The sequence below is a fragment of the Sinocyclocheilus anshuiensis genome, unplaced genomic scaffold (genome assembly GCF_001515605.1).
Source record: "Sinocyclocheilus anshuiensis isolate Anshui unplaced genomic scaffold, SAMN03320099.WGS_v1.1 scaffold162, whole genome shotgun sequence".
In the NCBI taxonomy this organism is placed as follows: Eukaryota; Metazoa; Chordata; class Actinopteri; order Cypriniformes; family Cyprinidae; genus Sinocyclocheilus; species Sinocyclocheilus anshuiensis.
In genome coordinates, this window is record NW_015542351.1 from 1,842,391 (window position 1) to 1,857,658 (window position 15,268).

The following is a 15,268-nucleotide window of genomic DNA, read 5'->3' on the forward strand; positions in this document are numbered from 1 at the left end:
CGGACCGCGAATTTAACCACCCGTAACTCCCGAACCCCGGGGGCTATCCACGCGGGGGTGGTCTCATTCGAAAGAGGGCCTCGAGACGTACACTTGATTCGCGTTCGAGAGGGTTCCTCGAGCTGAATGGATCCCCCCGAATTTGGTGTGGATTCGCCGCGCCGTTACGGAGATATGGCCGTTCAAAGTTCCAATGGTTTTCCATTGACTTAAGCTTTAAAGCGTTTCATCCAGGTCGCCAGTAGCAAACAATGGAGCGCGCTCTGCTGGACAAACTAATTACACCATTTCAAGCATTTTATCTGCATTATATGTTCTGTAAAAAAAATGTTAATATCGGCGGCATATTCGCCGTTACCGATATATCGGCGACAGGCTCATATCGGCCGATAATATCGGCAAAACCGATATTTTTATCTGTCAGGCTCTAATTTATATTGTACATAAACTTGAAAGTAGAACCCAATCTCGTTTTGGTTAAATGTGATATGGATATTTTTTTGGAATTCAGTCTTATAATACTGTAATACAAAATTAAATCATTGTTAAAATAACTACCGGAGTATTATAGTGCAATATTAATACATTTGTATTAATTTCTTTAAAAAACAGCATTGCTAGGTGGTCCAGTTAAACCCTAAAGCTTTTATTCTGACAAACATCTGAACTTTTGTGTGCAATTCTTATTGAGCTCCTCACTCCAAATTAAATAACCACCTCCTCTGTCTACAAAACTCTGGTGTCGTCATTTTATGTTAAATATTACAGTAACCTGTGGCACCAAAATATCTGAAATTATTGCATCATGAGCCCTTGTGTGTTTGAAGTATGTGCAGTAGACTAGTGTTGCCACGATACCAACATTTTGACTGCAACACGATACCTGACTAAAATATCTCGATACTACTACTGAACCGATACTAGGACAAACACATAAAACAACAGAAGTAATTAAATAACAGATGATCCAAATGGAGCTTATAGTTATTTTATCTATTTATATAAAGAAAACAACACTGAAATCTTTCACTTGACCTGTGTGTGCCTGCCCTGCTTTTTGAGCATTTCATCCCCCTTTAAAAAAAAATTTAAAATCACATGCCAGTGCCACTACACAGGACTTATGGTGAGCAACTACCGAGCCTATAGGTATATATAGATATTTGCAACATTGGTAAGTTAGCAAAAAGGATAAAGCCGCATAAGACGGTTATTATTTACCTCAATCGCCCCATCAAACTCAGATGGTGAAAAAGTTAATGTCACAAAATAAATCACACATCACACACATATTTGGAGGCATGAGCTAGAGGTGGGAAATATTACCAAAATCAATACGAGTAATTTTATTTCACGATAACAATTTATATCATGATATCGTCATTTTTGTCATTTTATCATTATTAATAAGAACAAATGACATTGATGTCATCAATAAGTGAAAGTGATGTGTGTTACTATGGTAATTCAACGTAAAAATCAACGTACCTCACTTATCAAGAAGAAACAAAGCAACCTCAGCGTCCGATTCCACGCCTTCCTGCTCCTTGAGTTCTCTCCACCGCTGGAAAGCTACTCCAATATTTACGTGGGTCCTACCTCTTGCCTGATCGTAACCCTTTTTTTTTTTAAATGTTTTGTTCCTCCAAAATTTTCCTCTTTTTTTTATCTGCCATCTCTCGCCATCTCTTCTCCCTCTCATTACTAGACACGCCCTTTACTGCTGATTGACAGCAAGTTTGTTTTGGGACACTGTGGTCAAAAGCGTATTTTCAAATACTGCTTAGTGCACCTTTAAGCATGCAAGAAGAGGCCCTAAGGAGTTGCCTTCCTTTTTTTACTGGTACATATATTTACGTATCATCGGCATAACAATGAAATGATATTCCATGTTTACTAAAAATAGACCCAATTGGAAGCATGTACAATGAAAACAAAATGGGTCCGAAAATGGATCCCTGAGGGATTCCACATATAAGAGAGGCCGACGATTATGTAAATTCACCCAGGGTAACTGAAAAGCTCCTATTAGTTAGACAGGACTTAAACCAGTTTAAAACAGTGCCACAAATCCCTATCAACCGTTCAAGTCGTGCAATAATGATTTCATGGTCTATGGTGTCAAAGGCTGCACACTAAGGTCTATTAACACCAAAACTGCAGCATCACCAGAGTCTACAGTTAGCAAAATATCGTTGAGAACTTTCAAAAGTGCAGACTCTGTACTATGATGCTCCCTAAACCCAGATTGGAATACTTCAAATAAAGAATTCCAATTCAAAAAAGACAGCAGCTGAATTAGAACAGCTTTCTCTAGCACTTTCGAGACAAAAGGTAATTTTGAAATAGGCCTATAATTTGAATAATCTGTTGGATTCAGCTTAGTGTTTTTAATTAAAGGCTGTACTACAGCATGCTTAAAGAAGGCAGGAACAGTCCCCAATGCAAGGCAGCTACTTATTATTGATAAAACACTAGGCCCAACTACATCAAATGTTTGTTTAATCAGTCTTGATGGAACAATATCAAGAGGGGAATCAACTATTTTAGCCAAGGTGGAGATTTGAAACTAGGGGTGCTCCGACTGATCGGCTACCGATCACTATCGGCCGATAATCACTTTGGGATGTTTGATCGGCGGTCTCTAAAAAGGCCGATCTCAAAAAAACGATCTCAAGCTGATGACGCTGCTGTGAGAGGTTTGGCATGACATGCAGCGGCACCGTCTCAGTCTCTGTCCGGTGCGGGTAAAATAATTATAATGCTGAAAGTGAGGTAATCACCTTCATATTTCTTAATTAAATAACTTATAAAGTAATTTGAAAACCTTGTGTGAGGTCAACACATATGGCTTTTTGGCTAGGTTTAAAGGATAAGAGCACTTTTAAATAAACAAGGCAATAATAGATGGCACCCGTAGAAAACAAATTTCTTTATGAACCACAGGATTGCTTATAATAAAGATTTCAATGCAAAAGGAAAGGCAGTAGAGCTGACTATTTCTGTCAATGGTAAGTTTGTGATAAAGTAAGAAAAGTAGTTTACATGTTTTGCCACTTGCTTGAGCAACTTAATATATAAATCTAAAGTAAATGCAAAAGTAAAAAGCATTGAATAATGTGTTGCTTATATTTATTGTGTTTAAATCCTGATTGGAGTATTACTATAAATTGTTATAAATGATAAAAAGAAGGCTTTAAAAAGATCGGTATCGTTGATCGGTATCGGCAGATACTGCTTTCTGTGATCGGCCTCAAAAATCCTGATCGGAGCACCCCTATTTGAAACAATATCGCTCATTAGAACATGCAGAAACTAAGAAATGAATTTCTCTATAGAGATATTTACTTTGTTAAGGGATAATGACTGGAAAAGTGTAAAGAATTCAAAAACGTGAAGTGTTTGTCATGTACTGACCATAAAGAGAAGTTTAAAACCACAATTGTTGGTCTGGTTTGTACAACTTTTACTTAGGAGCAAATATCTGCCTTTAAACTTGACAGAAATAAAGATTTGAAATGCATTGTGATAATTATCGATATCAACTGATTTGAAAAATGTTATCATGATCATTTTTTTGGCCATATCGCCCAGCCCTAATAATAACTAATTTTAACATCATGCACGTCACATGCTTTATTATTTTCTCATTCATGCATGTTTCTTATCCACTCTTAAATTGTCAATAAGTTTAAGCAGCCCTGCGCTGGGCAGATATATAAAGTTTGGCACGACTAGCACTGCACACACACTGCTCTACTGTATCATCAGCCTCACACGTAGATGCAACTCAGGAAATACAGCTTAGTAAAACACATTCTTAAAGTACCGGTACTAGTAAAATGCGGAATCTCAACATTTTTAAAAGCAGGATATTGTGATACCTTTTTAGTACCGATATATCGTGCTAACACTACAGTAGACAACAGAACAGAGTGCCGCCCATTAAATTTGAAGCACAGAGAAAATGCAGACTACATTAACCATTTTCTATTTTCAAACACTTTAAAATGTAATTTTTTTTCCTGTGATGATGGCAAACCTGAATTGTCAGAAGCCATTACTCCAGTTTTCAGTATCACATAACCCTTCAGAAATCATTCTAAAATGCTGATTTGCTGCTCAAGAAACATTTATTATTATTATCAATATTGAAAACAGTGGCTGCTTAATATTTTTGTGGAAACCATGACACATTTTTAACCAGAATCCAAATGCAGGTCCAAACGCTCTATCAGATACCAAAGCAAACAACAAACGGTGCTAATATACACACTGTGTGCTGTAGTACAACCCCCCCAAAAAAATCATGATTCTAACCTTTATCTCCAAATCGAAATAACATTTGACTACACAGGGATTTCTCTTGAATCTGAACTGTTGAAATACTTCCTGTCCGGGCTCACAGGCAGCGGAGCGGAATCCCCACAAAACATAAATGCAATTCACAATCCATCATATAAACATCAGAGCAACACTAACCAATCCAAGAGCAGTATTGTTGACTCCATGACATAATGACAAGTCAGTAATGCTCAGCACTCAACACAAGCAATCCACACTTATGAGCTCTCAGCAGACATGAGTGCTGTTATGAGTGCTGCAACTTTCATGCTTAGCGCGCCGGTAATTGATCTTGACACCAATCCAACTGACTGACAGAAAGAGAGAGAGAGAGAGAGAGAGAGAGAGAGAGAGAGAGAGAGAGAGAGATCCTGACGTCTCCCTCTCTACAGCCCCTCAGCAGCTGTTAACAGAGACTGAGAGCATTCAGTCTTAAACACTGAATGTTTTAGACATCTGATCAGACTCCAACACCACTGCAGCTGTCAATTCCCATACTGAAAATCAGGAGACAATACCTGTTTGCTAAATAATAGGACTGTCAATCCATTACCAGTTTTAACTGAATTACATATGCTGGTTAATCAAATAATTCGCATATCAGTATTTAAGGAAAAATGTTCCCAAATGAAGATAAGTCAAAGACTTTGTGACAGATGAGTAAATAATTTAATAGATATGACATTAAATGGTTTTTATTAAATGTCTGAAACATACTTTCCCTCTGTATTATTTATTTAATTGTTGGTTTGTTTACATAAGCATCAGACATGTTAGCATAATCATAAGAAATCATTACTGTAATGAGAATTAATCACCAGCAATTAATAATGAACATGTACAATGAACTTGTCTGATTGTGGTAGTCATATTTTTGTATAACAATGATAATGTAATGACAATTTTAATCACTGTTGGACCTAGTGTTTTTGCTTTGTGTTTTGTTTAAAAGCTGGTTTGTTTGACGGTTACAAAAAAACTGCTTGGAAGAGCATGAGAATGTTTTCAGCATGAGTGTCTGAGATTGTTTGCTCTGTTTTGTGCGAAGTCAGGAAAGGTTTCATAACTGTTCTCATGCAGAGAAATTTCAAGAACATCAACATTCTCACTATGTTCATTCTCAAGTCCTGAACTGACAGCTGTTTATAGTTTAACAACAAAAGACTGAAGACATTCAAGCTCAAGTCAAATGAAAAGGAGAATGAATCCTTACCTTTAATCTTCAGCTTGTCACGTTCTTCCTGACTGATGTTCTCACTTGCTGTCAGGTACTCGTGAAACTCTTTAAAGCCAATAGACTGGAATATGCCATGCTGATAGTCCTGACTGCAAACACAGAGGAGAAAACTAAATTCCTTATGTACACAACTAAAGTAAATGTAAGTGATTTTTGTCCACAAGAGCACCACAATGCTAGAATGCTCTGGGTTTTTGCCAGGGTGTTAAGTATAAATTTTTTTTTTTTTTAAACTAGCCCCAAACTTTTAAACCGTAGTGTAAATGCATGCTATACAATGTGTGAATCAATTAATAAATACATATATAACAATAACAAAACAAACATTTCTGTACACAGTTTTAAAGCAGCAATAATTTAATGAAATTACATTTAAAAAAAGAGGAAGAAAAATGTTCTGCAAAAACAGCAAACCATAACTGTATTTTCTTCTATAAAATGTAAGGGATAGGTAATGTTTATAATGCTATTACAGCTATGATTCTTTCAGCTATGAATTTCAATTAAATATGAACCTAAATCTGATGTACAAGATAAATAAATGCCTTCTGTTGTGCTCCGTCTGGGTGAAGTTCAGTTATGTCTGAAGTTTAACAGCAACTCAGTTACAATAAGCTTTTTTTTGTGAAATAGAAACACTCTCAAAAGCTTGAATTTGCAACATTTCACTGCTATGAATATATTATATTACGTTATGCACTGGTAAAAGTATTCTGAAACCACAAGCAATCTGTCAAAGCATCAACCATCTCATATGAAACTACATACTTTAAAGAGTTCTTTAAAAATAGTTTAAAGTGCTCCCATGTTTTTCAGCACCATAGATTGTGCACTTTTTCCACAACAGCTCACATTTTTCAAATGCACTTCATTATACAAACACACCTAATGCTACAGTAATTAAACCGAGACTAAACAACAAAGCTTTTCCTTTTGAATGTTTCATTATCAATGTTATTGCTTGGCTGTAGCAGAATTTAAAGAACAATATTATAAGTATTAGGCCCTTTGGGCGAACTAAAGGGTGAAATCAAATTCAATGTTTAATGGGACTCAATTTTAGATGGAAACACGGTCACTGGGTGCATCAGAACACCAGCCCCTGGGGTAAAAATGAGTCATCATACAGCTCAGAAAACAGAGATCAGCCGGTCATAGGGACACAGACAGTACAGACGGGGCGAGGGGGAGGGGGTCTATTGACAGGACAGAGCGAGATAGACCGAGAGGGAATGGAAAGGAGAGACAGGCAGAGTCTGACCTTGCTGCCTTGTGACTGCTTCCAGTGTAAGGTGAGAGGGCTGGCGGAAGGGCGGCAGATGCAGACAAAAAGAAGAGAAAAAAGGAGGAGGAAGAGAGTGGGATGACGTGAGGAAAGAGGAGAAAAGAGCTTGGCTGGCAAGTTTGCCAACGAAGACGTCTGAGAGGAGAGGCGGGGTGCGATCGACTGGACGGAGAGCCAGGCATTCGGCCATCAATCAGCAGAAGCCACACCCAGAGCGGCCCAACCCCAGACACTGCTGTGTCATCAACATCCACACAGACACACCGCAGTGCAGTCCATCCACCAATATCCCCGCACAACAGAGCATGCGACAGCACTAACAATCAATAATTAATCACCTTTTCAAACAAATATTGTTAGTGCATCAGTAAATACAGTCTAAAGCACGGGACACAGCATCATGGGCTTCGCTGATGTTCTGATTGCTAAAAGATCTGAAGATTACAGCTGAATCTGCTGTGCCATATATCTATAGCCTGATTGGCAAATTGACTGACAGCACTGCGCCACCACGTGATGCTTGTCTTTGCAAAAATCACCACTACAAAACTACAGTGTCATTGGTGGATGGTGGGGCAATTCTATGTGGTTGCTAGGGTGTTTTGGTTGGGTGGTTGCCGAGCCATTTCCATATGATTCCTAGCCTGTTAGGAGCGGTTGCATGGTCATATCTATGTGAGGGTGTTATGAGTGGTTGCTAGGGCATATACATGTGAGAGTGTTATAAGTGGTTGTCAGGGCATTTCCATGTGATTGTTAGGTTATGAGCGGTTGCATGGGCATATCTATGTGAGGGTGTTATGAGTGGTTGCTAGGGCATTTCCATATGATTCCTAGGCTGTTATGAGAGGTTGCCAGGGTGTTTCCATATGATTGTTAGGGTGTTATGAGTGGTTGCCAGGCCATTTCCATGTGATTCCTTGGCTGTTATAAGTGGTTGCCAGGGCATTTCCATATAATTGTTAGGCTGTTATGAGTGGTTGCATGGGCATATCTATGTGAGGGAGTTGTGAGTGGCTCCTATTAGGCAGTTATGAGTGGTTTCCAAGGTGTTTTTACGCAATAGTTTGGGTGTCATGAGCAGATGTCATGGCGTCCAGGGTGTCATGCACTTATCGTCAACAATTTCATTGATGTCTGAACCTCAAAAGGTGTGGGATAAGTTATGTCCCAAAGTTTAACACTGAGGGTTGTTTAAATCCTAACCTAAGTATGAGCAACAGTACCGGTGATGCTTGCCTTTGAGAAGCATACTATAAAGACATGCTGACATGGCTTTGACTGTCCTTGAAAAAGTATGAAATTCATTACATTTCAGTTCATTTTAAAGTCATATTTACGTATATATGCATGATGAGATATTTATAGTCTTCATAAATACGGCAAGCTCAATGAAATGTAAAAATCAGTTTATTAGATAACAGGCCCTGAATCACAGTCTAATGCTAATGTCACGGTCGCATCAAATGTTAGGCAGCAGTATGGACCAATACATTTCCTGTGAATTCAAAAGGCATACACGTGTAAATGCAACCTCTCGTAACTCCATGTACTCTGACATCCTGGCCTTAAACGGAGTTTGAAAATTAGTGAGGTCTGGGGTGGGGTTAAGAATTGTGCAAACAACTCATTATATACACTAACACTTTAAAAGAGACAGACATGTAGATGTTCGTGAAAGATGTTTTTTGAGGGATGAACACTGTTAAATTATACCATATTTTATACCATATTTATTGCATCAACATTTGTTAATACTTTACTATAGGTTAGGGGTGGATAATTTTATCAGGTGTTTATTAATCATACAACAACACATTACTGTTACAGTTTTCATTAATAACCTTTGCTATATAGATAACTTTGTCTAGTGCTCTTATGAATGTTCTTAGCATGACTGTGAAAATATAACTACTATACTTAATGAAATAGCATAGACTTCTTCATGGCTAATGTTTGCATATTTCATTTCATTCTGTAACCTACTTGTCCTACAGGTCTGTGTACTAGTGTTAAATGCTACGGTTTTTGATAGTGTTGATAACGTTTGACAGATAATATGTTGTTTTTTGCATTTGTCTTACCAAATGTTGTATCCTGTCAGCAATAACCTGTCTGTGGGCTTTTTGGATTACTGTTAGTTTAAGTGCCGGTGATGCAGTGTTGCCAGATATTGCTATGAAAACAAATAAAAACCAAAACAATTTAAAATAAACCGAAATTAAATCAAATCTTTTGTAATTAAGATAAAGATATCGCTAACCCTAAACTGCTACTTCCCTCTTTATTTTTTTTTCTAAAGTGTCAAATTAAGTGGAAAAAACAAGTACAAAGACACTTATAATAGGTGGATCTGGCAACAACGAAGGCTGTGCCCGCGCCCTCACTCACAACTCTCTCAAGCCTTGTTCACTCCGCCAGCATCTTGCAATGATCATTTTCATACCACGGACGCTAAACATTCTTGCAAACTGTCTAAACTGAATTATACATGCACACACTCATATGAGGAGTTTTAAACAGCAAATTAGTCATTCAGAGAGCAAATTTTATTTTTGAACATGAAAATTTTACCGAGGTCCAGACTTTGGTGACCTCATAGCTGGCTATGGCCATGTCTGACATTACTCAAAACACACCTGAGTCATTCAACCGACTCGGCCACTTTGCCCAAATCAACTGACATCTACGTCAGTTATTGACAACGTCTCACTTGTCAAAGCCCCGGATTCCCACCATTACTTAAGACAAGAACCCCCTCCTAACAAGAACAGCAGGTTATTTGCTAGAACTTATTAACTTAAAAGGTCTGATGTGCAGAACAGGTTCAGCCTGTGAAACTTCGCTTTCTTGTATTTCTCTGACAGTTGAAGAAAAGAAAAGACAGCTGTGCAGCTTTTATGTCAGGCAGCTCGTGCGAGATAAGTTTCACATGGTTCATTCAGAGGTAATACAAGGATTATGAATACAAAACAAATCTGACCTAGTTCCAAAACCAAATAGAGGATCTTAAACCTAGAGGTGTACAACAGATTGGTGGCTTATATTATTCACCAATTACTAGTAAAATAAAGTTATTATAGATACTGATGAATCTATAAAACCAACAACAAATTATGACAGCCTATCTTTAAACTGCTAATTTGTTACATTTGTGTCATTGTTTTTTTCTCTGAAGTGCATGTAAGACAATGTGATATTCAAGTTAGCATATTAGGTTATGCATTGTCAGAAAATCACAAGTGTTTAGTTTCATAAACTGTTTATCATGAATCTAAAAATTTCTGTTTCACAACAGTGAGAGCTACCTGTTTTCTTTGATCTTCTTGTCATTGAAGCGTTGGTGAAAATCTTTAAGCTCATCAATCAGCCCAAGCGACAACATTTGATCCACACGCTTGTCCAACCTCTCATCCAGAGCTACAGAAGAGGACAAATGAGGAAATTAAATAAGGATACGGCAGACATGTTATAGTGCCAATCTACAATGGAGCTACCATTCGTTTCGTAGTGCAGCCAGAAGATGCAAGGGTCCTGGAACCGCAAGGGACCCCCAAGACAATCTCCTCCATCCTGTCCTCGCTGCTCCTCCAAAAGCCGACTGTGTGGAACTCCAGTGTCCATATAAACCTGCAGACTCCTGTTAATCAATCAACCAACCCATCAACTGGCCATCAACTTAGTTAAATTAATGCATTTCTCAAATGCATTTGAAAGATTTACGCATGCCAAATATTATCTTAGCTGAACATATTATTTGGAAAGAACACACCATGTACCAAACAGAAACATGATGAACTACTAACATCCAAACAAAAGATGAACAATGAAGTTTAAGTTTTGTCACGCTGCAGAGGTGGTGCATGGGATTGTGTCAAGCTTGTGAGTTTCTCAAAAGGAGCTGATATCAGGAGGAGACATCAGCACTGTGAACTGTGGGAGAGGAGCTCATCCTCGGCAGCAATACTGCAGATGCAGTGGCACACAGGCTGGCATCAATTAAGCGAGCACATAGTGCTCAGTAGAGGTGCTAATCGGCCCCTTGATACCAATCAAACACCAATTGAGGCACGCTTGGTAGCCACAGCCATCAGCAGTTCTCCCACACAGGTGAAAGAAATAGATGCCCAACAAATGCCAAAATTTACCATGGCAAGACAGAATGATACGGTTCCTACCCAAGTTCACGTCAAGTTCCGCTCCTTTTGTAACAATATATGAGGGGGAAAAAAACAACTCAACATAAAAAGTATAAGAATAAACAGCATTCACTGAAAGAGGAATAAAGGGTAAAGACACAGTAAATAGGGTGACTGGTATCTAAAAAGGTTGGCTGTTCAAGCCCCATGAACTATCACTATTGTGCACTTGAGGAACTTTATTCGATAGCTTCAATTTTAACACCTCAGAACAGGTACAAATTAAGAAAATGGTTATATTTGCGTACACAGAGCTGGAGTCAAAACTAGATGTTCCATGACCAAGACCACTGCCAGGCTCACTAAGAACAAGACCCAAAATGCAGACTTAATCCCAAGAGCCAGACCTGCTGGTCCAAACATTTTAATGGAATTCAAACCCTGAATTAATTGCAGCTTTACTTTCAAACACTGGACTATTTTGTATAGTAAGTAGCACCCATTCAGAGCCATAGAATTCTTACAAATACTTTTAAATTATACCATGCTGATCTGTGACAAAGGTAAAAATATTCACTCAGTGGAAATACACAGTAGTCTTTTCTGTGACTTGTAATTAAGCTTTGTCTCAATGTTTTATATGCTATCACTGAAGTAATTACCTTGCGATCTTGCGTGCATCATGAGGGTGCAATATGGCTGCCATGTCAGGATCCACCTCCTTCAACCGTCTGTGAAGCTCAGGACCTCCCAGTTTCTCAAGCTCTACCCTTGATTCACAAGTCCCACCCTTTTCTGACACTGTGTCACTCCCCTGCTGTAGGTCAGACAGAGGAGGACTCGATTAGAACATATCTGCCAACAGATGCACAGAAAACCTTTTAATATTACTCCGACTTACGAGCTCTGTTTCAAAATGTAGAGAGCTGCCACGTTGCCTACTGCCTTTTACAGCAACATCCAAAACATCACAGAACATCATAAGAGACTGATTAAGAACACTCGACATAGGCAGCAACTCTGTGACACACAAATAGTGAGACTCGCAATTGGTTTTAACAGTTTGCCATTAGCATGTTGCTAAGCTAACAGCATGATATTTTAATAAAGAGTACTCAAAACTGCATTCTGGGATTGTCTTCTCTCTTGGGGTATCTTAAAAGGCAACATAATTAGGATTCCTTCCTTATGGAACAGGCCTCCTGATTAAGGCACGTATATGATATTTAAAGTAGGCAATAGGAAAGTAGGAAATTTCTATTTTCTAAATGAATGTTATTGATCTTATTGTGAATGATTCAAATGATAAATGTCATTTTTAATCAAAATATATCATAACTTGGTCTTCTGGTGAAACTAAAGACTTCTCTCTGGTCATGTATGTTGAACTTTTCCAAAATAAAAGAAAAGCTATGTCGCTACTTTTGTTACATCGTGACTTCAAAATGCTGCCCATGTAGGCAGCTCACTAGATTTTGGAACAGAGCAATTGTTTATACTCATAAAACATTAAAATTCACATTTACCCCAGTGTCGATGAGCACTTTCCATAAAATAGACTCAATGTAGTAGTTTGTGCCTCCAACAATGATGGGCAGTTTTTTCTGACGGTGCATGTCCTCTATGTATGAAATTAAGGAAAGGAATGAGCTTTTCAGATAAATGACGGCATTGTTACAAGCAATACATAAATTATGCACAATGATCATACATGTGCAACCACATTGGATTAGACTGCAGAACACACCAGTGCTACAGTGTTCGGCTGAAATGCAATATCATATTCCTAGATTTATAGCTGTTCTAGCAATAATACATGTAATGTCCAGGCCTGGTGCCGTAAGAGGACACCCGGTTCAACACGACTGCTGGGATTCTGCTAAAGTTAAACGACATCAAAGGCTGCCTCCGTGGAGCAATTCGATAACTGCTTCAATATGAGAAGGTGCATCAGCACTCCTCCTCAATCGAGACGGCCAAACACACACTTCCAGGTCACATGCATCAAAATCAAAGCAGTCTGGACACACACTGTCCACCCCACCCGCATCACTCTGTGATCCCTGGGGAGGGAGGTGGAGAAAACGAAAGAGAGGAGGAGAGAAGAGCAGGGAGTGAAAGGCAGCCATGAGGAAAGGGTTGGGGATGAGATTGCGAGAAACCGATAAAGAGTGGTTAAGCATTTCTGAATGGTTATGACAGAAGATAACTCTTGATTATTTCTCTTGATATCCTAATTGTGATTATTAATTTTAAATGCAGCCCCATTTCTGCGTGCTTTACAGTGGTTATCACTGCTCTTCAGTGAGGGAGCAAGACTGGGGAGCTCATGACCCGCCACTCCTCATTTCTTGCGCGTGAGCGTGAGGTGTCTGCGGCAGCGCTCTTCCAGACACTGCGAGAGCCGACACACCTCCTCACAGCATCTCCCTCAGCTATTAATATCCTCCTCATCTCTCAGCAAACATCTGCAGCAGGCGGGCGGGGGAAACGAGGACAGCCACGCGCCTCGCTCTCCGTCACACGCATTTCCAGTTATGCCCTTGCATGTACTGAAAGAGCATGCCCAGGGAGTACAACCCAGTGCCCACTCATAAAATGCCACAGCCATTCATGTGGCTCGCTGGGAAATGCCACATTCCACAAAAGACGAGAAATTAAAAGATTGGGATTCGCATTCAAACAAGACAGTCTCACAATAGCAGCGTCACTGATGTCAGGGAGGCGATGACATTTTAAAAGAACAATTACTCAGAATGATCATTAAGAAGTTTGCAGATGATATCTTAAAAGGCTGAGTAATGGCCCATTAATTTCATCTGCAGAGACAAAATAAAAAGCATTTATATTTAGAAGGGGCTGTCAACTAAACGTGTCAACTAAATGAATTTCTGCAACCATTAATTATGGGGAGTATGGACTGGGCAAAATGGCCGACTAGTCACCCAGTTAACTAGTCAAAGGGTTCCAGACTATGGGGGAGACTGTTGAGAAATATGCTCCTCAAATTACAGGACAATCATAAAAATTACTCGCTGTTCAGTAAGGGGGTCGACTGTAAACTCAGTGACAGCTCTGAATGCTTCCCTGGCTATGATTCAGATCGCTAAAGTGTCAGACCCATTCACACCGAGAAAAATAACTATAGCAATAACTACTTAATGTTAACACCAACGCATGATAACATTCTAAGCGCGCATTTGCCGCTTTAAATGCTTGAGCTCTTTAATGTCAGGTGGATTCTGATTGGCTGTCAATGCTTTTATTGTTCCTTAGCTGGAAAAATATGTTCTGAAAGGGAGTCCAATGACATAGTTCCTCCATATCGTTGTTACAGCTGTGATGTTGACTTCGTTATTCTCATAGAATAAGAACAATTTTTAAAACTTTATCGTTATAATTACCATCCTCGGAATGAACAGGCCTTTCTTCACAAGCAAAGTTTGAGAGAGTTTTGTTAATCTAGTGATAGACTCATTAAAAAAAAAACTGTTTATAAAGAGTCACTTGTTCATGAATCAAGCACAGACATGGAAAAATACCTAAAATAATTTAATTCGACCTGGAAGATTCTGGAATTTCACTATGAAGGGTTGGACATATCAGAAAGGATATGAGAGACAGAGCCTTGTTCTTGAAGTCCACCACTGTGTATCCACTAACCAATGGATCCACAAAGCTGATCATGTGATGGCGACACTGGGCTTGCTCCTCCTCTGTAACCTTATTGATGATGATGTCCAGCCCTTTGTAAACCTGCAGTGAGACAGAGGTAAAATAGGTCACAGGCATGTCCTCACTCTCTCCTACATAACTATTGTCATGGTTTTTATGTACTGTATGTTTGACTATTGTGTAGAAGCAGAAAGACATTTGTGTGCAACTCAACAGAAAGATCTATTATCTTCAATGAACCTCAATGAAACCATTGGATTCCAGTATATGAATGAACAAGAACCAGTTCTGAATTCCCAACCCTAGTTACGTGGCATCAGTCCATAAGTGGACAGTAGGGGTGTGCCATATCATACCGTCCACGATAATACTGGTATAATTTTTTACATGATAAAAAAAAAAAAAGTGTCATATCGCGATATCAATGATATAGCGACGTGATGACGTATGGCGGATATACGTTCCCTGGCGCGCAAAAACAACAACGACACCACCACCACCACCACCACCACCACCACCACCACAAACCCAATAGGTGTGTTCGACTTGAAGCAGCGCTGCGCAGACTGATCGGTCTATTCGGTCTAT

The 15,268-nt window shown here is 39.0% G+C and overlaps 1 protein-coding gene across 2 annotated transcripts in view; it reads right to left on the reverse strand.

The window, feature by feature from the left end:
• The window catches only part of trit1 (tRNA isopentenyltransferase 1), a 48,744-nt gene that overhangs the window by 12,656 nt on the left and 20,820 nt on the right, over window positions 1-15,268 (reverse strand). Inside the window, exons 2-7 of one of the 2 annotated variants that reach the window (XM_016490156.1) lie at window positions 14,621-14,761; window positions 12,532-12,630; window positions 11,668-11,822; window positions 10,364-10,506; window positions 10,175-10,286; window positions 5,558-5,670 (exon numbers count right to left, since the gene is read on the reverse strand). In XM_016490156.1, coding sequence (XP_016345642.1) covers window positions 5,558-5,670; window positions 10,175-10,286; window positions 10,364-10,506; window positions 11,668-11,822; window positions 12,532-12,630; window positions 14,621-14,761 — 763 coding nt within the window. The remainder of the gene's footprint in view (window positions 1-5,557; window positions 5,671-10,174; window positions 10,287-10,363; window positions 10,507-11,667; window positions 11,823-12,531; window positions 12,631-14,620; window positions 14,762-15,268) is intronic. The other variant, XM_016490157.1, reaches the window with a different exon arrangement.